At 35.7% G+C, this 21,297-nt stretch overlaps 1 protein-coding gene across 6 annotated transcripts in view; it reads left to right on the top strand.

Moving 5' to 3' along the window:
- The window catches only part of LOC149794293 (dual specificity tyrosine-phosphorylation-regulated kinase 1B-like), a 96,080-nt gene that overhangs the window by 54,271 nt on the left and 20,512 nt on the right, over positions 1-21,297 (top strand). For all 6 annotated transcript variants that reach the window (XM_089968451.1, XM_089968446.1, XM_089968445.1 and 3 more), the window contains 3 exons: positions 852-1,057; positions 17,558-17,761; positions 20,562-20,709. In XM_089968451.1, coding sequence (XP_089824577.1) covers positions 881-1,057; positions 17,558-17,761; positions 20,562-20,709 — 529 coding nt within the window. In that variant the 5' untranslated portion in view covers positions 852-880. The remainder of the gene's footprint in view (positions 1-851; positions 1,058-17,557; positions 17,762-20,561; positions 20,710-21,297) is intronic.

Raw genomic sequence — 21,297 nt, 5'->3', positions numbered from 1 at the left:
CTGTATTAGTAATAGTTTGCCAAACTGATGCCATTAGATTTGATGACTTGTACAAGACAAATTTACTTGTACATGAAGGAGACATATTGGCTATAAATAATTTGGTTTTGTTTGGAGTTTAATGGCACATCAATACAAGCATGTTATTTAGATATGAGGCAATTGGAGCAAAGTGACTTGTCCAAGGACTTGTCACGGTTGTCAGCCTCAGCTGTTCCAGTGCATTTGAAGACTGACCCATCAGGCAGTTTGTCCGATGATGGGTGGGCAAAGATTTCAGGTGCAGATGTCCATCATTGATCAGATGTTGGAATTTGTATCTACACCCATTTGGTCACAATGCTCAATATGCTAACCACAGTGGCAGCTGCAACGATTACGGATGATAAAATCATAACAATTTTAGAACTGATAAAATTCTTAGAGACATACGCAAATCCTTGATCACAGTGAACAATGATAATCTCATGTATAGTGAATTGTGATTTTCATTTTCAGGCGAGTGTTTAGTTTACTAAACAAGCTAGCTCTCCCCATTGTATTGTGATAGTCTCGGTCCATTGCTACTGATTGTGTCATGTACTGAACCGTGTTATTTTGGGAACACATGATATTAAGAATAGTATAGTCTATAGAAGTGTGATATAAAAGCCACTTTAATACTGCAGTATAACGGGGGATATATATATATATATATATATATATATATATATATATATATATATATATATATATATATATTCAGTAGCAAGTGGATACAGTTTAACATTTGTGGTTTATTTTATTTATGATTTGTTAATGAGACATCAAATGCCAGATTTTTTGGTGTATCGATTCTTCTCTAATTTCAGGTCAGCTGTCAAAGAGCCGACATGTACCGATGGTTTACGGGCGACTAGGTGAGGCAGAGCAGTTTGTGATCATGGCGGATAGCCTGCAGCAGCAGGAGATGGCTGTCATGCAAAACCGAATTCCCATAAACTTTCGTGACCCGTGTCAGGCCCCACTTCGCAAACTTAGTGTTGATCTTATTAAAACCTACAAACACATAAATGAGGTAAGACAAATAAAGACAAACCATACATGGCATTTCCAGACTCAAGTTTCAGTTTTGCTGGTTACAAACCAGAATAGCTTATTGGTTGGCTTGCTGTACATCAATCCATTAGTTATTTTTTTAAAGCAGAAAATGTCTTATGATCCAGTATATTTATCATGGCCACCATCTTAAATATTTTTTATTGCTAATCCTTCTAAATGGAAATATAGAATTTATGTTGGGGTTTGGACGGAGACAAGGAAGTCTCAGTCAAGGGTTTATATTATTTGTCTCCCCACTTGGGCAAGCCTCGTGGGGAGACATATAATATACACCTGCGACTGAGATTTCCTTGTCTCAGTCCAAACCCCAACGTAGATTATTTTTCTGACCCAATATTTTTCTTTAAAGTAAAAAGAATTCTGCACTAGTGTTCACATCCAATGTTTACATGCGGCACATGAATATAAATATGTTAATGAGGGCTGTGGTGTGACCATTTGCATCCGAAGTACACAGTTTATACGCATCAGTTCCAATTTTGAAAAGTTATGTTGTAAATAATAAAACGATATTGGCTACTCAGCTCTACTGTAGTTATACTTTGTACAATCTGTAACGAAGAATAACAACTTTCTTTAGATTATTCATGGGTAATTAGAGTTCTGTGTCACTATCTTATATAAATAGTCCTTTTTTTTTGGAGGAGGTGAAACTGTATGTGATGTTCTTTTGTTTTCCTTAATATTGATTGTAAAATTACCCCCGTGTATAATAGACCCTCCAAAAACGGACTCCAGCGGATAACCATGTGCTAAACTTAAACTTTCAAGTTCACGGATTCTTTGAACATTTATTTTTCTGTCCTGGAAATATAGCAAGTGCTACAGTAAAATTTGCTTATGGATTAAGGTAGTGACGGATAGATGATTCCTTCTGGCTTAACACATTTCTGGCTGTTACTAAGTGTTCCATAGTTGTTAAGAGAGTTGGGAGGCTATGAAATGTATAGGTCTATAGTCTTTAGAATTTTATCCTATCTGTAGCACAGTCATTTTCAGGTCAGTGTCATTAAATGTAGCTAACAGTATATACTTTGTTTCACACAAGGTATTTAAAACTAGTCGGGTAGCTTCAGCTACATTTGATGACGCTGACCTGAAAAATGTACATAGCTAACCTGCATATAGATAAAATTGACCATGCTGTGTGGAATGAAATAGCATAAAACCAAAAAGTTCGACTTCGTATGCATTTGTGTCTTTGTCTCTCTCGAAATGATTTTTTTATGGTGCATTCTCAAAGATGGATTTACCTAAGTTACTATGTTTTTGGTTATAGATTTGTTGCTGTTGTTGTTTGATTTTAGTACAACTACGTCAGGCACAGCAGAAGACAACATGGGTTTCTTTTTTTTTAAAAGTAGTTCTGAGCGCGTGGACACATTGACTGAGATGACTAGACTGAGATAAGAAGAGTAAGGTTAGCAAAACAGCTAGATTTCTTTGTCGCTTGGGTGAGAAAGTCGTATCCTGCAAGTCTTTTTATCCCTACTTATCACCAAATGGATGGCTGAATCAATCAATGTTTTCACCAATAGACTTCTTATGATACCTAGTTGGTCCTAAATTAAAAAGTTGCAAGTGTACGTCTGTTAAGGCTGCCATGATGTCTGTCTTAAAAATCTTCTTGTCGCTACTTTACCCTGAATGAACACAGCAGCTGATTTGAAAATCCTGTTATTGCTGACGAATATCAGAGGTGGTTTCAGTACTCAACAGTTGGTAGCAAGAAATAGTTGTTTCGTGAATTGCTGGAATTTTTTTTGCTTTGTAGAACTTCAGTGGACATGTGTTCATTATTAGGTCCCGTTATCCAGAGTTTATTTGATCATTTATTTATTTTTTATTCATTATTAATAATATCACCATAGTTTCGAACATTGCATGAAGTTTCTTCCTTTTTTGTTGTAAATTCATGCCAGTTCTTTTTGACACAAAATTGTTATTATTGCTGTTCATGTTCATATTGAATATAAAAATGTGTATGACACAGGTACAGTAGCTCTGTCCAGTGTCGTTTTATTGCACAAATGAAATTTTATTTTAAACTTTGTCCTTTTTAAGCCAATCTTTTATTTGGGATACAAGTAGCGTAATTGTTACATTTTTTTTTGTGTATTCTTTACACTTCAGTGACAGAACTGCCATAACTAATAATAGCACTAGTCATTTCCTATTGACTCTAACTTCATTGTAATTGATATCAGATTCTGTCACTTCCATCTTCAGTGACTTGAGTATTCAGTGTGAAAAAAGTTATACAGTCTTTAATTCCTCAGGGGGAGCTCACCAGTTATCATGTACTTTTGAGAGAGTGACATATGTAAGGTGAAGTTGTTTGCATTTAAAAGAATGTTTTTGATGGTATTTCTTTGGATATTGTACTTTAAAAAATTGTACATGATCAAATAAGCACGCTGTTAACTAAAATGACTGCTCCCTTGTGCTAACAAAATCAGCATGAATTAGTCTAAAGTACACAATCCATAGTAGCTATTAAAATTGGGAAAATGAATTTTGCCAGACTAGACGAAACCAGCTTTTGAAAGTGCAATGAATGAATTGCCAAATATATAAAATATAAAAAAAAAAACATTATGGGCTCTTTTTTATGCAGTTTACCTCAGTTCAGGAAGTGAAAATGACCAAGTGGAGCTAGCATATTTTTTGAAAGATGTACATCTGGAGTAAGGCCAAGCTGTATACTCTATAACCCATATTACACCCATCAATTATACACCAAAATAAAGGGAGTTCTTCAAACTGTACCCAAGATATATATGGTCTTTCTTTTAGTTAATAGCTAGTATAACCAGTGAGGAAAGCTGGTGAAAATCTTTTTAAAAAAACCCTTCTAACCCTATGCAAAATATAAAACTGTATAGCGCCACCATACAATTTAATTTGAGCTCTGTCAAATCATGAAGTAATCTTGACCAATGAGAAGTTTGCCACTTTGAATGATAATCATGGGTCTTGATGACTGTGCTTATGAATAATAGTCTGGATAGCTCACTAGATGGCAGATGATCTAGACATTTTTATGATAGGGTACTGATGTTAGTTTGCACCCTTTTGATTTTTACTGAGAACTATCGTGCTGCTGTTTTCTTAGGTTATTTCTCAATTTATGGAATTTCACATTGAAACTGGTTAGATCAGTTTAGAGCTTTTCTTGTTTCATGTATATTGTACATAAATATTGAATGATATGCCCGTGTCTTGTTTAATTTCCTTTTCAAAATATATTTGCTAACATTTATTACCTTTGAATTTGAATTTTACTTGATTCACAGCATCAATTTTTTTAAAAATGTGGACCACCATGTAAAGTGCACATATTACAAGAGTACTGTGCTGAAACATATTCTCCAACTTGATCAATAAGGGGAATAATTTTTCTTCATTTCCATAGTAACCAGACTTCAGACTGGAGTTAGGTGTCTAAGTTATTCCTTGGCGTATTCTATGAATTTTGATGATGATTGTAGTCTAGATAATAAAATAATGCCTTTCCTCAGGAGGCCTTTTGAATTGTTGATGATGTAAACTTGTCACTTGGCCATGCACAGCTGTTTCTCTGCAAAAATGCAGATATCAGGTGCAGACATTGTTTACTTGAGAGAACTGGAATTCATTTTGATTTCATAAATTGATCAGTTTTGCTTGTGTAATATCCCAGAATTTGCAAGCAGTTCAGCAAAGTTCTACCTGTGTAAGCAATCACACTTTTGGTCTTGCAGACATGAATAAAAAATTGGGACAGTCATGTCACTCATGAACATATGTTGCAATATATTTCAGCATGCAAATTATATTTATTTTAAAAAAATTCTTATGTTTTATATTAAAGGGCAGAGTACAGATATTTCAGAGAATGTGCCTCTTGCAAGTAATGATGCTCATTCTCTTGGTTGTTTTTCTGCCATTTTCTACAATATGGCAGGATGAGTCTGTTTATCTGTGCAAGGATTTTGCCTTGGGCAGACAACATAGTATACAAAAAGTCAAGGCAACAAGTTCAGACCAGAAACATAAATGACTAAATGCATCTGGTGGAGTTCTTCTGTCCTACACCTGCTATGTACATCTGTTATCACTTTAGTGTGGAAATGAAAGGGGACAAAACAAAATATCTTCCTTTGAACTCTTCCTTGAACTTTATATTTTGCTTGCAGGCCTAGAATTTAACATTAATGTCTTTGTAGCCTTAAGGACTGGTAGATGTAAGAATTTACTAGTTCTTCCCACAAAACAAGGTTAGACACGTAGAGGTTAATAACACTTTTATTTCTTAAATATCTTTGGGGAATTAAGAATAAACTTTATAAAAAGTTTAATTTGGCAACATTAAAAGTGAAGTAGAAAAAATGTAATCCAATTTTTTCTAACCGTTTGCAGGAAAACAGTCTTGGGATTTATGCAGTTGGCTCTGACAGAACATTGGTCTATTCAATCCTTCTGATTTTCAAAAATTACCTGAGATGGCATAAATAAACACTGACTGGCAGTAACTTGTTCAGTCTCAGGCTAGCAGACTACCACTTTCGTGCACTGCAATGTCACATTTGTCTATTCTTTCAGTTTTTTGGGGGGTTTTCTACGAAGTTTGATATGTATTTTAATATATTTCTTTTTATATGCCCGCCATAGTTGCATACTGATGATATGTTGTCTTTCCATCTGTTACCAGCTTGGTTTCTGCACAATAACTCTCGTTTTCCACCATCAGCAGTTACCAAACTTTGTGACTGACCTGCACTTGTGGTAAGGAAGAACCCTAGTGATTTCAGGTTCCAAAGTTTAAAGGTCCATGTCGCTGTGTGTATGACTGACTGGAAAAAGAAATATGGTTTCTTTTAAATGACTCTACTTCCCGCCATCAACATCACCAAACTTTGCAGATGCCATGCACATGGTTAAGAAGGAATACTGTTGATTTTTGGGTCTAACGGTCAGTGGTTGAGGCAATTGCTGAAGGAAGAGACATGTTTTCCACGCAATAACTTGAGTTCCTGCGTTTACCAAACACTGTGGATTGCTTGTACTTGCTTCAAGAAGAACCCTATCAATTTCTGGTTCAAAAGGTTAAAGGTCAGTTAACAGAAAGAAGAGAAAATGGTTTATGCACAATAATTTTAGTTCTCCACCATTTACTAGACCATGTGGATGGCTTCTTTTTGAGTTATGCAAGAACCCTATTAATTTGGGGGTCGACAGCTTAATGGTCAAGGTCACTGACAGAAAGAAGAAACAGTTTCTGCACAATAACTCAATTTCTCTGCCATTTAGAGTTTCCAAACATTTTGGATTGCTTACATTTGCATTAAGAAGCCTACAAATCTTGTTTTCAGATTTCAAGGAACATTGGGACTGAAATTCTAAAACTTTCTACATAAAAATTTCATTTATCTACACAGAGGACTGTTAAGAATTGGGTGGACATAAAATTTACCATATAAAGCGCTCCTGTATACTGCTGGTTTTGTGGTGAATGTGTCCGTAGTACATTAGTCCCTTAGTTGATATCCACTGTGTAATTCAGAACTGCAGTGACCACTACATCTGTGGTGGTTCATCATCATTTTAAGGTATTATAAAAATAAAAAAAATGTGTGGTTTGGTAACCTGACTTACCCTGTTTGAGTGACTCTTTAAACTTTATTATATATTTCATAAAATGATGTGATGTTAACAAACAGCAACTGGATGTAGAGTTCCAACCTTACTATCCTATTTTAGTTTCTACATTTTACATCTTTCAACCATAGTTGTGAGCCCAGAAAGTTTATCCGAGGTGGACTTGCAACTGCAGTTAAAAGACATTATCAATGATGTGCAATTAACTTCTCATCACGATGGTTACTGTCAGCCTCAACTCTTCTTCACCCCCCCACCACATAATTACCAGCATAAAATGGGGGTGAGGGTGGGTAAGCAAATGGAAGCACAATACAAACATGTGTGTGTTGGTTGGAGCCCACCTAAGAGACCAGGAATCAGCCTGAATTGAATGCTTTGATGTGTCCTTTAGCAAGACACTGTTGTGTCAGTTAACTTGGCACTAAATAACCTACTTGTGATGCTATACTGTAAAAGGACAAACACCATATGTGTGGAAATCTTTTAGCTTTACTTTCTTGGGGTCATGAAGTGGAATGAGATCTAAAATATATTTCAGGAAAGGAGTAAGTTTTATGAGATAGGAAATAGCCATATGTTATCTGATGGTTTGTGTTTGGAGAAGCTAATCACTTGGTATTCTCCAAACATACACCATAAATGTGGGGATTTTTTGTGGTGCATGCGTGTTTTTAATAGAGTAGAATATCTCTTTTTTATTTTCCTGCCATAACTTAAAAATATTGAGCATCTCCCATGTCGTTATGTTAGATATTTTGCTGAGTCCAGAGAGTGTAGATGATTCTGGTACACATGTATTATGTCAGAAATCTGCTGCTGGCTGGGCGAGTCCAGCTGTATAGGGAAACAGTGAGGATGCCATTATTATTGGAATAGCTTCATTGTATTAATAGTGCATTAGTACCAGCAGGATGTATGCCAGGGCAGTCCATTCCTTCATATACTTGGAAACACACTACTATATCATTAGTACCAGCAGGATGTATGCCAGGGCAGTCCATTCCTTCATATACTCGGAACCACACTACTGTATCATAAGTACAAGCAGGATGTATACCAGGGCAGTCCATTCATTCATATACTTGGAACCACACTACTGTATCATTAGTACCAGCAGGATGTATGCCAGGGCAGTCCATTCCTTCATATACTTGTATCATTCAGAGCTAGATGTAAATAGCGTTCAATCATTCTAAGGTGTGGTGTGGCCTTCCTTTAATTTAGGTCAAGATTTGGAACATAGTTTTTGCAACATTGTTTTGATGCCTCTTAGTGAGTACCTGAATGTTACATAAAAAAAAAAGGTCATTATGATAGAGCATTCCGTTTTCTTGTTTCTCCCCACTATTCACACATCCTCCATTTTGTTTGAACCCTCCTTCCAATTTTAACAAAAGATTTTAAAAAATGGACAAAACTTGGTAATTTCATTCCTTGATATATAATTACTAACCTGATTGTCACCAAAGGGTTCATATCACTAACAAATCAATGGAGTTTTGATGCAGATGAACTCTTCCGATGTAAACAAACAATGTCAATGTCCATTTTTTGGCTTCTAGAATAGTCTGTAATAGTCTGTTTCAGTAACAACTGTGTCGTCTGCATCCAATGTTTGCAATGTCTAGTTTTAATATTTATGAAATAAATAGGACAGACTCGTGTTTACACATATTCAAAGAGATCTAAATCCATAATTTAAATAATTATTGAGATTTTTAAAGATGTTGAACTACATCACATCTGTTGCTTACAAACATAGACTGGCCCAACCAAATACGTCAACCATGTTGCTAAAAAAAAAATGTTTAATTTCAAACCCCAACAAGTAACGGCGTTTGGGACCCCCCCGGCAATACACAGGATAAAACTTGTTAATCAGTAAATGAATTGACCAAGTTTTGTGCATACTTTATATCTTTGATGCCTTCTGTTTATTAAATCGGTAGGGGTTACAAGAAGACTGGATGGTGTGAGAATGCAGTAGTACATATAGTTGAGTTCTGGTAATATTATATGTGCATGATTCATGATGTAACCTTTTACAATACTGAATATCATCTAATGAAGTCAGCAACGAACTTGTGCTGTTAACCCCTTGCTCCCACCCCACCCCAAAATACACTCCTTGGCTGCAGATTAGGAATTTTATTTCATCAAATGTCTATAGTGCCAAGAGATTCAGACATGCCAGTTAGGAGTCAACAGTCCTTGGGATTGAGGCCAGGCATCAGTAACTAGCTAATGTTAAGTAAGTCAACTTGTGTAGAACTGGCTCCATGAACTGAATGGAGTAAGAAAAAGATAAAAAAACATCACTTGTTTGGAAGAATGATCTCGGTCTGAAATTTTCCTTCATTGAATTAAAATGTGTGTGCTCATATTCTTAATAGAATTCTACTTCATGAGAGAGAGTCTGCTTGCTCCCTTGGCCAAGATTGTTTTTCTTGTCAGCTGATTAAGGTCACTGACACAGAGGGCAGAATCAGTCTAGGCATACCACATAATAGTTCTGAACATCAGGATGAAGTGTGATGACAGGCTTATCTTCTTCATAGGGAGCTTAACTGGTGGGGGGGGGGCTGAATTGGGAATGCTGTGTCAGTAACCTCACAGGTTTTTACTTGTGGCCAGCTATAGTCAGGTTTGTAGGGGAGGGGGGAAATAAAATAATTTGCCTTGAATAAGACCATGTTTATGTGTTGTTTACGTTTATTAAAAGTGTGCAGGTTTGTCCATTAGGTACACAAGTTTAATTTTTTATAATCAGAAGTTTTTAATATTTTTAAAACCAGAATAAGACAGCAGAGTTATGTGCTGATTGTTTGATTTCTTGTAATGTTATTTTTCTTGTATCATGCATTTTTTGGGATGATAAAGATTTTTTATTATCAATTCTGTGACAGATCCTTGAATTTCAAAGTATGTTGACCATGTAAACAAAAAATTAGAATGATACTAGCCTCTCTGAAAACAGCGGACGAGTTTTGTCATTTAAATTTTTTTTAATTTGTAGCAGTGTTACCAATATTTATATTGATTAATCAGCATTTAATTATCAAATTTTAGATAACATTTCACAAGCATTGTATTTTACACAGGCAATTTGACTATTTGAAGATTAAACAAAACAATTCCATTTGAAACATTTGATCCAGATTTATCAGCTTTTAGTACTTTCAATTTGTCCATGTTGTAGTACTGCACATTTGATAGATATAAACTGTTTTTGGTCCTTATTCAAATGCCTCTTCCATGTTTGAATCGATCTTACTTTGTCACTATAGAGACACTTGCTTTGGCAGAGCCACATAAACAAGCGCATCCTGAACAATTTGGGTGCGTTAAAAAAGGCAAGATAACTGTCTACATGTCCTGTAAAACATAACAAGTTTTGTGAACTGCTCTGGTGGCCTAGTGGTTAGAGCATCCGCCTTGGATGCGGGAGGTCGTGGGTTCGATCCCTGACCAAGTAATACCAAAAGGTTTGAAAAAATGGTACTAACAGGTGCCTTGCTTGGTGCTCAGCATTAAGAGGTTAGTGTTAGAACTGGTCGGCATGGTGTCAGGATAATGTGACTGGGTGAGACATATGCTACATGTCTGCGACATGATGCCCCAGTGCTAGACATCACTATAAACTGTTACACTGCAGACATCAAAGTGATATGACTGAAAAATTGTTAAAGCTATGTTAAAAATAACATGCACACATACATTTTGTGGTGTTTACAAAATGTCTTGGACCATCAAAGATGTGGTTAGTTCCAAACCAGGGAGTACAATACCTAGTTAAAACAATTTTTATCTTGAGACTCCTAATTTTATCAAATATTAAAAGTCTAAATTTCATAAGGTACTTTCAAACATATTATTCTAAATTTATTCACAAGGACTTGCATTGTTTTTAAATTTAAAAACATTTAAAAATCCTAGATATAAAAGTAAAAAGCAAACTAGGAAATTAAAGAACTGACATAATGCTAATTATATTTCCCTTGTAATGGAAAAGGGACCTGTTTCTGAATGGAGTTGGATAATTTTATTGTTCTGGACCTTAGTAAGAAAGTATACACTGTATCAAAATGGTGTTCCTACTTGAGATTATTTTTTTCAGGTAGTTTCCTCTGGGGTTTTGACTCTTAAATCTTCATCGTGTAATAACTTGTTTGCTGATAAACCTTGCCCTGACAAATTGCAGGACTGAACACATCAAATGCCATCACTGTGCAAATTTGGATTTGTCTGTGCAGATTGCTTCATGAGATAAGAGCCCTTGCTTTTCTTTGTATCAATGATAATGATAATACTTTATATGTGTTAGCATTCATTTAATAAGAGTTTTGTCAGGTAAACATATTTTATTTTGCACCAGAATTTAGGTCTTTCTATCACTGTATTAGTGGGGTACTATATAATGACATTTAATCAAAGTGGAAAATGCTAAATGACATGTTCAGTATTTTATTTCTTTAATTGTATATAATAAAAAAAAGTCATAGTGGGGTGGGGTGTATAATGATGCCTTTCTGAATGTGTCATTGTTTAGTAATGAAGATCACCAGAATTCAAGGTGCATTTCATTTTATGGCTCTTTTTGAATAAGTGTTCTTAGAATGATCAAGTACTATTCAAACATACACAAATATCCAAAACTTGTACCTATTGCATGGTTTATATCGATTGAACCTGACCTCATAAACCATGGGCAGTCCCTTTGACGGGAGTAACACACATTGAAAACTTTGGATAAATGCATAAAATTAAGTAATTTTGCAATATTTTTATCACAAAAAATGGGAATGTGTCTTTCCTAGTGTGCTCATTTTAAAATTAGGGTAGGCAGGTTGCTTTTTTTAAATGAAAAAATACCATGGGGGAAATTACTGCAAGGGTTGGTTGAATGGTTTTGTTTTTATGAACCAGTCCTTGATACTTCAACCACCAGTTCACAGCAATACAGTGTATAATTTTTATTTTAAAAAAAGTAAATTCCTTTTGAAAGGAATATCCAGAAATCAAGGTGCACAATTTTATGTTGGTATTGGGTTGATTACTGTTGAATGTAGTTGTACTTTTTTATTTTTACATCCATGATCATTTTCTGCTTGTTACCTTGTAAAGGGAACCACATTTGCTTAGTTTGTAGGGCATTGGGCTTGTAATCCAAGCATCATGAGTTCAACTCCTGACCAGGAGAGACAGTCCAGATGGACAAGCCTTGGTGTCCTTGGGAATGGCACTTAGCTATCATTTCATTCTCGTGATTTAGCCATTAAGATCTTAAAAAGTGAATTTTTTTCTTTCTACTGATATCTTGTAACAAACTGCATAGACCCAGATCTGCTGGCATATTATGTGGTGGCAGATCTGTGTAGTTAGCAATTGGACTTATAACAAAATTATAGACATGACTGATTTTTTTTTTCTCTGTATGGAAGATGGCTGATGGAGTAATGCATATCTAATGCTTTGCTGTGAATCATAAACCTTTACTTAAGATTATTTTAGTATCACCTATTTCATTCTTACATCCTTGAGTTGAGAGCATCCAAGTCACAGAATTCCATGGTGTCCGACAGCCTTGTCACTGAATTGGTGCATTGTCAAAACACTCCTTTCAGTGTCAGTAGTCTGTGATAATAGCTGAGGTTAGAGTGACTGCTAATTTTGTGGCAGGCTTTTTGGATTTTGTATAATGATGTTATGTGGCATGTGATCAATGTATGATGCTCCAAGAAGGACTTTCATTCACCATATAATATGACTAAATAGCATTGACCTAATTGTGTTAAGTTAATGAACTGGGACTGATTTGTTCAGGTTTAGGTGGTCCTGTTTACAGTTAATGCTTTGTTTTTAATTAAACAACTTCGTAGTCAAAATTTATATATTTATCCTTAACACTAACAATGGCATTCCAAAGGCATTTCCGTTTGCCCCTGGGCGACTTTGGCTGCATGATTATTTAAAAACTAGAATAACACTGGTGCTTTTTGGACGAGTACCATAACTAGAACAATAACATTGGTACTAAAGAAAAGTACCATTAAAGGACAGGAGTGAGACTGGTCAAACAGTCGTTGCGGGTGTTTCCTATGTATAAAATTGATCCAGATTAAAGATTTCTCTCATCTTTCATGCTTATAATTGATAAGAGTTGGAGATCTGTACTATAAATGAACCAGCAAGAAATTCTGTGGAATGCGGTTTCCCATGGTTAATGGTACATAATCCCCAAAATCATTTTAGCGGAAAAAACTGGTAATTACAACTACAATTTACTGTTTATTGATACTGACATTGGTGGTGATGATAGTGATAGCACACATGCAGCAGTCAACAACAAAACTGGGTACATATAATTAACAGAATGATAATATTTACTAGATAATGGGAAAGCAACTGCATGTCACTTCTACCTACATGTACCTTTTGCCTGTGGTAATTTCAAAGGTGAACACTCCCATCAGATTTCATCACTATATAAAAGTGAATGTGCTACTCTTAATTATGTGGTAGTACTATACAAGGAAAAACATTATTCAGTGATAGTGGGGATTGGTAAGCAGTCACCTTGAAATTTATACGTGCAGTCCTGTGACATGTATATATGCACCTGACTTTTTTTGCATACTTTGCATTCCCCCGATGAAATTGACAAAAATGTCCATTGAGTAGTGTGTATGTTTTAACTTCAGTTGCCACCGTCAAACAATAATGACTATGCTAACAATTAAAAATTAAATTTGTGGATGGTGTGAAGGACAACCTGAGATGTGGAAATGAAAGCATAGTAAATAAACTAGATATCTCAGTTGGCAGGGGTGAGCTACTGCTTCTGTCAGTTATAAAATAAATCTTTGTTGTTTGTTATGTATGGGCTTGAAAAATGTTTATAGTAGGTTGTTTTTTTCCCACTGGTTTGTCAGTAACAATTTTATTTAATATGTTTTGTCTGTTCTCCATTAGCTCAGACTAAGGAACTATCTCTAGTGGCCAATACTGTATATTGAAAAGACAACAGATCTGGCGAAGGACAGATGTGACAGCTTGATAAAGTAATGATTGCTTTAGAATATGATTTGACATGGATCAGAAGGTTGGTTGGGTTACCAGAAAGAAAAAAAAAATTTCCCCCTTTACCTTATGCGTTGACACATGAATGTAGCTGAGTTGTTGGGTTTAACAGAACACTTGCTAACAATTAAGCAAGATCTGCCAAAAAACTGCTATCACTACCATGTCGTAGAAAAGAGACTGTCTTTTTACTCGAATGCAGATGCTGGAGGTCGTGGGTTCTAATCCCCGTCCAAGTTGTACCAAAGACTTATAAAATTAGTAGTGGCAGCTGCCTCTCTTGCAGGGTTCCCATGCTTCCGGGAAAAAGTTGGGAGAAATGGTAATTTTTTCCTGACTGGGGGAGAGTCCTTGAATTTTGCAAATATTGACGAAAGTCTGGGAAAACCTGGGAATTTTCTGCCACTACTTGATGCCCAAAACAATCACGTCATTGAGGAATATCTAAACTGATAGTGAATTAAATTTGTTAAGTTCTAACCAGAATATTCAGAGGGTGCAGTATGGATATTTTGGGTGCTTGCAATAAACATAAATGCTCCATGGATTAGATTCATTTAGTAGACTTTTATTTTCAAACTTCGCTGACCACTCCGGTGGCCTAATGGTTAGTGTGTCCACCTCAGATGCGGGCGGTCGTGGGTTCGATCCCTAGCCAAGTCATACCAAAGACTTACAAAAATGGTACTAACAGCTGCCTCGCTTGGCGCTCAGCATTAAGAGGTTAGTGTTAGGAGTGGTCGGCCTTGTGTCAGGATAATATTACTGGGTGGGACATCATGCTACATGTCTGCGACATGATGCCTAAGTGCTAGACATCACTATTAACTGTCACACTACAGAGCTATAGAATTCTTTAGAATTAAAGGTTTGAGAGGAAGCGAAACTAATTTATGTTCATTATGTTGTTCCCACTTGGCAACATAATGCAGGTCAGCAAAATAATGTTAGAATTTTTATTCTGTACATTGAAATGACTTTACATACCATTTTATAGGAATATAATCAAACTTTTGTGTGATATATTTTGTGGGTTTGTAGATGATCATATTTTCCGACTTAGATGATTTGGAGAGTCTTGAGAGAGAAACATTCAGATTTAGAAAATGCATATTTCACAATCTAAAATGTTCTTTAATTCCATTCAGTAATGATCACATTTGAACCTTGAAAAAATGAATTTCATCCTGGAAAAACCCTGGCAATGAACTGCAAATTTATCTTTGGAAAAGCATGGAAACCATTCTCTAGGCACTCAGCATTAAGAGGTTAGTGTTAGGACTGGTCATTCTGGTGTCAGAATAACATGTCTGTGTGGGACATGATGCCCATGTGGAAGACATCACTATAAATGGCCATGCTGCAGATATAGCGATATGACTGACAGTTTTCTAAAGCTATGATAAAACTCCAAATCACAGACACGGTTTAGAAGTTTTCCTTCAGAAACCTTTCTTGAGGCCTCACTCTATCTTGGTCAAACGAAATTGGCTTTTCAGTATACAGTAGAACATGCCTTGAAAGACCCGTCCTTCTGCAAAAAAATATTGATGATCTCCGGACAGGATGTCTTGTGAAATGTCTTTGCACAATATAATCATAGCTGCCAACCCTCACGAATTTGGTGTGAATTTCACGACTTTTTCAGCAATTCACGGATTCACGCTGCAAGCCAAAAATTCACGAATTCTCCAATCCTCAATTATTTTAAATCTTTAATAAAATAACCGATTTCCCGTTAAGCGCTAGTCGTGATATTTGCAGTTGCCGAAACGGTCTGGTACTGCTGGACGCGATATTAGTAGATCTACAGCCGATTAGTACAGTTGGCCCGGTAGCAAGCATTTTAGCCTATTTTAATCTGTATGTATAAGAGTAGTTTTACAAATGCTTTTGAGAGAAACCAGGGCCTAACCGGAATTTTGCTCCGCGCAAGCGTCACTAACACTGATTTGAGTTACGGTTCAGCATTGCATGTACGATTTTGAAAACGTCTTCACCACTAAGAAAAAAGAACTCTATTACTCAAAAAGTGAAGTTTAATTTGGAATAAATCAAAAATTGGCCGTGCATTCTGCCATTAAACATTGATATTCATCATGCTTTTTGCAATCAGTGCGCCATCGCAAAGACGATGTGAGGAAGCACGTCGGTTGCATAAAACACATAGAAGTTGGGAAAATTAAGAATTCGCAGATTTCAGCTCCGGAATATTTTAAACAGTTGGCAGAGGAAATGCAGGCTACCAACACTGAAGCATTATTTGTGAGTTTTCTTGTCGAACACAATCTACCTTTATCAGCTGGAGACCATGCTAAACATTTGTTCTGACAAATGAACCCAGACTTGAAAATCGATTCCAAATTTTCCTGTGGAAGGACCAAAAGTGCTGCAGCCCCTGTGCATTCCTCACAGTAACAGTGCAAGCGAAGTGTATTTTCTCATGTGAGGAAAAATAAGACTTTAGCCAGCAAGAAGTCTGAACTGTTTAGAAAACAAATTTACGATCAAGCAGTTGAGGAAGTTTAAGTCTGTCACAGTATCATGTCTTGATAAATAAATATTTCTGCATATATGTAGTGTTTTAGTTTTATATTGCGAACTTGATATAGTGTAGTATTGACGGTCGGAGTGGTCAGAGTGGATGGAGTTATTGTCATGGTATTTTTCACGAATTCTTGTCTAAATTCACGACTTTTTATCCCTACTTTCACTAATTGTGAGCCTGGAAGGTTGGCAGCTATGTATAATCAATAAATCTGCATCTGAACTTGGTCTGGCAAGACAGGTGGTTTCTCAGTGCAGGTTTAGTGTAAAAAAGTATCATTTAAGCCATCTAATCCCACATATGATTGCCTTTAACCCTTTACCTCATACAACTGTCTTTGTACGCCTCTACAAAAGTCGCATCTAAGTGACTTTTGACGCTTCTACAAAAGTCCCATAGAAGCGCCTTTTGACATCTGCTGTAAACATCAGCTATTTTAAGCCGGTTTTCGTAGTGCCACCTTCGGGGAAAACCCCTTATTAGATACTACATTCATTTCTGTGAATGACAATTACGTCAGATCACGTGGTCACTGTTTATGTACTGGTCGATATCTGCTATTTAAAGTAACTGGGTCGTAATCTTCACTCTCCAAAATGGCGGTCGCGGATTTCATTCAGTACTTACGAAGTTTTCATGATTAGAATCACAACTATGAAAGATTCAATAACCTAGGTAAAGGCTCTGATATTGATATAGGCTGCAATTAGTTTTTATAAATTATCAAATTTAGATGACTTAGTGATGTAGACACAGATGAAAAACTTGTAAATTTCGAGTATGAGAAAGGGCAGCTCTACGGTTGGTCACACGGCCTCACTGACATGACAGTGAACGAATTCTCTCCAGATTTTAAAGCACATAACAGATTCTTCCGTGATAAATAATTACACAGCTATAACAATCGGACTTTACTCTTAAATTGTTCCACATGTAATAGATGTGTACCAAAAATGTAAAATGGTTAAAATTGCTGTTAAACGTAACATACACTACATTGCTTAATAGTTCACAGGCAAGCTATGCGTATGCGGTCGACTAGGTAACCTGTGTTCTATGTATAGCAAGCTGCACTTTGTCACTATGCTCTTTGAGGTAAAGGGTTAAACCCAAATAGAATGCATACTTCGGCTACTTTAAAGAATATACAGGCTACTTAAAAGATTACCATGTTTTTATTTGTAGGTTTACTATGCAAAAAAGAAGCGTAGAGCTGCTCCTGGTGGTGCCCAGGGTGATGAGAGCGGTCACAAGAAGGGAAAAGTCAATGTGCATGTCTATAACGATGGTTATGATGATGCTAATCATGACTACATAGTTAATCCAGGAGAGAAGTGGATGGAAAGATATGAAATTGACTCCTTAATAGGGAAAGGTTCCTTTGGACAGGTGCGAAAATATTATTTATTACACCTTTATATGAATATCACAAAAATATGACAAGATGTGATCTTGTTGAAATAATTAACAATGCACCTGGGGGGGGGTAATAAAAAGGGATGACGTTGGGACAAGACATTTGCATTTTACAGAGGTACAAAAAAAGTTCTGCTTACGGTAGATATGTTATTTCTTCTTTTTAATGTTGTATTTTTAGGCTAGTGCAGGAAATTCTTGGCTTTAATTATCAGTGGTAGTTTCATAGCTACAGTTAGAGATAATTATATATAGATACTATACAGGCTGGTAAATTTACACATTATATGCAGACTGATTTGGTGTAAAAGAAATACATGCCAATTGCAATGGTGTACAATACAAGCTGTTTCTATTGAGGTACAATATACACGGATCCCTTTGACGTGAAAGTGATGTATAATCGACCTTTTTAAAACATGCCTGTACTAATTAATCGCTCTTGATGGACAAAAAAAAGGATTAAAGTATAAAATTAGATTTCATTCTTGCATGAAACTTGTAGAAGTTTTGTGGTATTTTTAAAAGATGCGAAATTTTAGAAACTATAATTTGCTGAGAAAAAAAATTGTGGGTATTTTGTGCAGACTAGATCTTGTAGCAATTCTATTACAAAGAATTGAAAAGTTAACTTTTAAGACTTGTCGGCTTTTGAACTGTAAATTATTAATAAATTTCAGAAAAATTATTCCTGAAGTACCATCTATACTTATAAGTCCAGACCAACTGCAAACTGCACAGACATAGATCTGTTGTCACATAATGCACCTGCAGATCTGGGTCTGTGCAATATATTAGGAGTAATAATAGAAGAAACAACATACACTCTAATCTGTGGGTGCATTGTGCTTGAGATCACATTTGTTTCCACAACAGCAAGGCCGTTAATTAAAAAAGATTACAAAAGGCCTTGTATAATTCTTGTTGGTGTTTTGTAATTTCAGAGGATTTCTGTTGCAATTACTAAAATTAAGACTTATTCTTTTTCATTATTTAATCAGAGAAATTTGTTGCAATCGTATCATGTCCATTCACTCTAAGAGTTTATAGTGCTACAGTAAACATAATGAAAAGGGACATAATAATAACCATAACATTTTGATTTGACAAAAAACGCAGACCAACTTCAAAGGGCTGTTGATGAATTAGTGCTTGTTCAACAAATTTAGCAAAAGATTTTTTCAATCTGGAGATGGTCTTCAACTGATCGACCTGTGGATCTCAACATAAATATCACCTACTTTGTGAGATATTTACGATTACTCCCGCTTTTGATGAAGTAAAAGAGATAATATGTCCAGTTTAAAAATCTTACAGTTTGAATCAAGAAAGTAATCGTTTTTTACAGATGAACATTGTATTCCAGATTTAAATTAGGTGCATATTGCTTCTTATTGCAATTTTAAAAAAAATGCATGTCTTGTTTGTTGGTAGGATTTGTAAGAATAGCTTCCTTAGCTCCAGTTTTCTTGATATTTTCTCAATTATTATTTTGGCTTTGAATGATTTTGATAAGTTCAGATCAAACAGATTCAGGGTAGTATTAAAACAGTCTGGTCTATGATTATATTATAGTGGCATCAGGTAGTTCTTTGTACAGCAGCTGTCTGTATACACAGTCATCTCTTTGTCCTAAAATGTAATTTCTTGTCAGTGGGCAATGTATGAGATTCCTTTACAATGGAAATTCTTTTTATTAGCTCAACAAGTTTTAGAAGAAAGCAACAATTATTTTTTTTATAATCATGACCCTGGATAATATGCATGTCACTGATGTGGAATTATATGGATTCTAATATAAATCCTTTTTACAAAGGGAGAGCATTTACATTTTGATTTTCAAGAACGTCAATACAGATTTTAAGTCCTTTACAGGGTCTGTTGTTAGCAATGATATTGAAGCTGCAACAAAAACAACCCCCAACCCCCTGAGCATCTGACAAAAACTCTGTGTGTGTGTGTGTGGGGGGAATATTCTAAATATAGGAGGTATTTATTGAACAAATAAAGGTAGGGATTGCAACTAATACATTATTTTCAGTGAATCCCTTAGGGATGCAAAATTGGTAGTCAAAATTCCCCTTGTTGTCAGAACTAGGGGGTCAGACTGAGTAAAAAAAATGAACTTGGCATCAAAACTGGGGGTCAAATACAAAATTTGGGTGTTCTTGAAGCATAAATGAGGGTAAAGGGAAACACTAATTTTCAGCCAGTTTTGTTTCAGTTTAATTTGTATTTAAAAGATAATTCTAGAATATATCCTACATTTTGTTTATTTCCACGTACCTCTGGCATGTTTAAAGGTAGAAGACTTTCTGTTATATTTTTTTCCTGTATGAATGTTGGATGGGGATATTGTGTTCCAATCTGCCAGATATCTACAGATACGTCTTCCTAGTTTTTTGGGATTGGTATTCTTGTTCAGTGCAAACCTTTTCTAGTTTACATGTAAATTATTGATTTAATTACAGATTTCTGCAACATGGATTTGTTTTGTTGCGATGAGATCTTCAGTTGTATCACTAAGTGCATACGTTTGGACTACATTTCTAAGATATTTAAAGCTGACCTTTCAGGCAGTGGAAAGTTGGTCTCAAAATAGGGATGGCCTGTCTTAAGAGGGGTCAGACCTTTTATCTAGATGATGCCCCTCTTTGAGGGGCTTTGCTTCAAATGGAGTGATGTGTCAGTCGTTCAGGGAGACAACGTAAGAAGAAAACAGCTATTACATCTGCTTCATTGTGTATGTAATTATTTTTCTGTCTTAATGCAGGTTGTAAAGGCCTATGATCATGGGGACCAGGAACAGGTTGCAATTAAGATCATCAAGAACAAAAAACCTTTCCTGAACCAGGCCCAGATAGAGGTTAAACTCCTGGAGCTTATGAATAAACACGATGCTGAAAACAAATATTATATAGGTAACATGTTTTGTAAAATTGTATGATATGCAGACATGAAAACAGCTTATTGTATATACTCACCACTCACCTCTAACCGCTAACTGCATAGACCCCATAATTGCTATCGTCTAGATTGGTGGCAGAGCTCCATGAAGTTTGTTACGACTAATCGGTAGTAGAAAGAAGATGTTGACCCTGATCTGCCAATGTCTTGTGGAATGGCAGATCAGGGTTTATGTTTGCGTTTCAACCCGATGTGTTCATACATACGACAAGTTGTACCAAAGTTTCAGCACACTGAAAGATGCAGCTCTTTGCAAACTGATAATTATCTGATGATTGTTTAGTTTATTCACATGTTCATTCATTCTTTGCATTTAAGTAATTATATTTGTTCAGTTATGATGAAAAAAGTTTTTTAAAATGGTGTATCAGGTCAGGTTTGGTATCATCATGATTTTAATGTAAACTTGTGGTAAGAAGTTGCATATAAATTTTTCAGGTAAGTAAAGGTAGGTAACATATACTTCACAGGAGCTTGGGTTTCCTTCAGGTGTGTGAACTTCTCTACCTTTATCAAAGTAAGGTGCGAAAACCCTTGCATTT

This window comes from Sinohyriopsis cumingii, chromosome 8 (assembly GCF_028554795.1).
Source record: "Sinohyriopsis cumingii isolate HCF-2022 chromosome 8, ASM2855479v2, whole genome shotgun sequence".
NCBI classification, from domain to species: Eukaryota; Metazoa; Mollusca; class Bivalvia; order Unionida; family Unionidae; genus Sinohyriopsis; species Sinohyriopsis cumingii.
The sequence above is the reverse complement of the archived record's forward strand: the minus strand, read 5'-3'. Positions and strand labels throughout refer to the sequence as shown.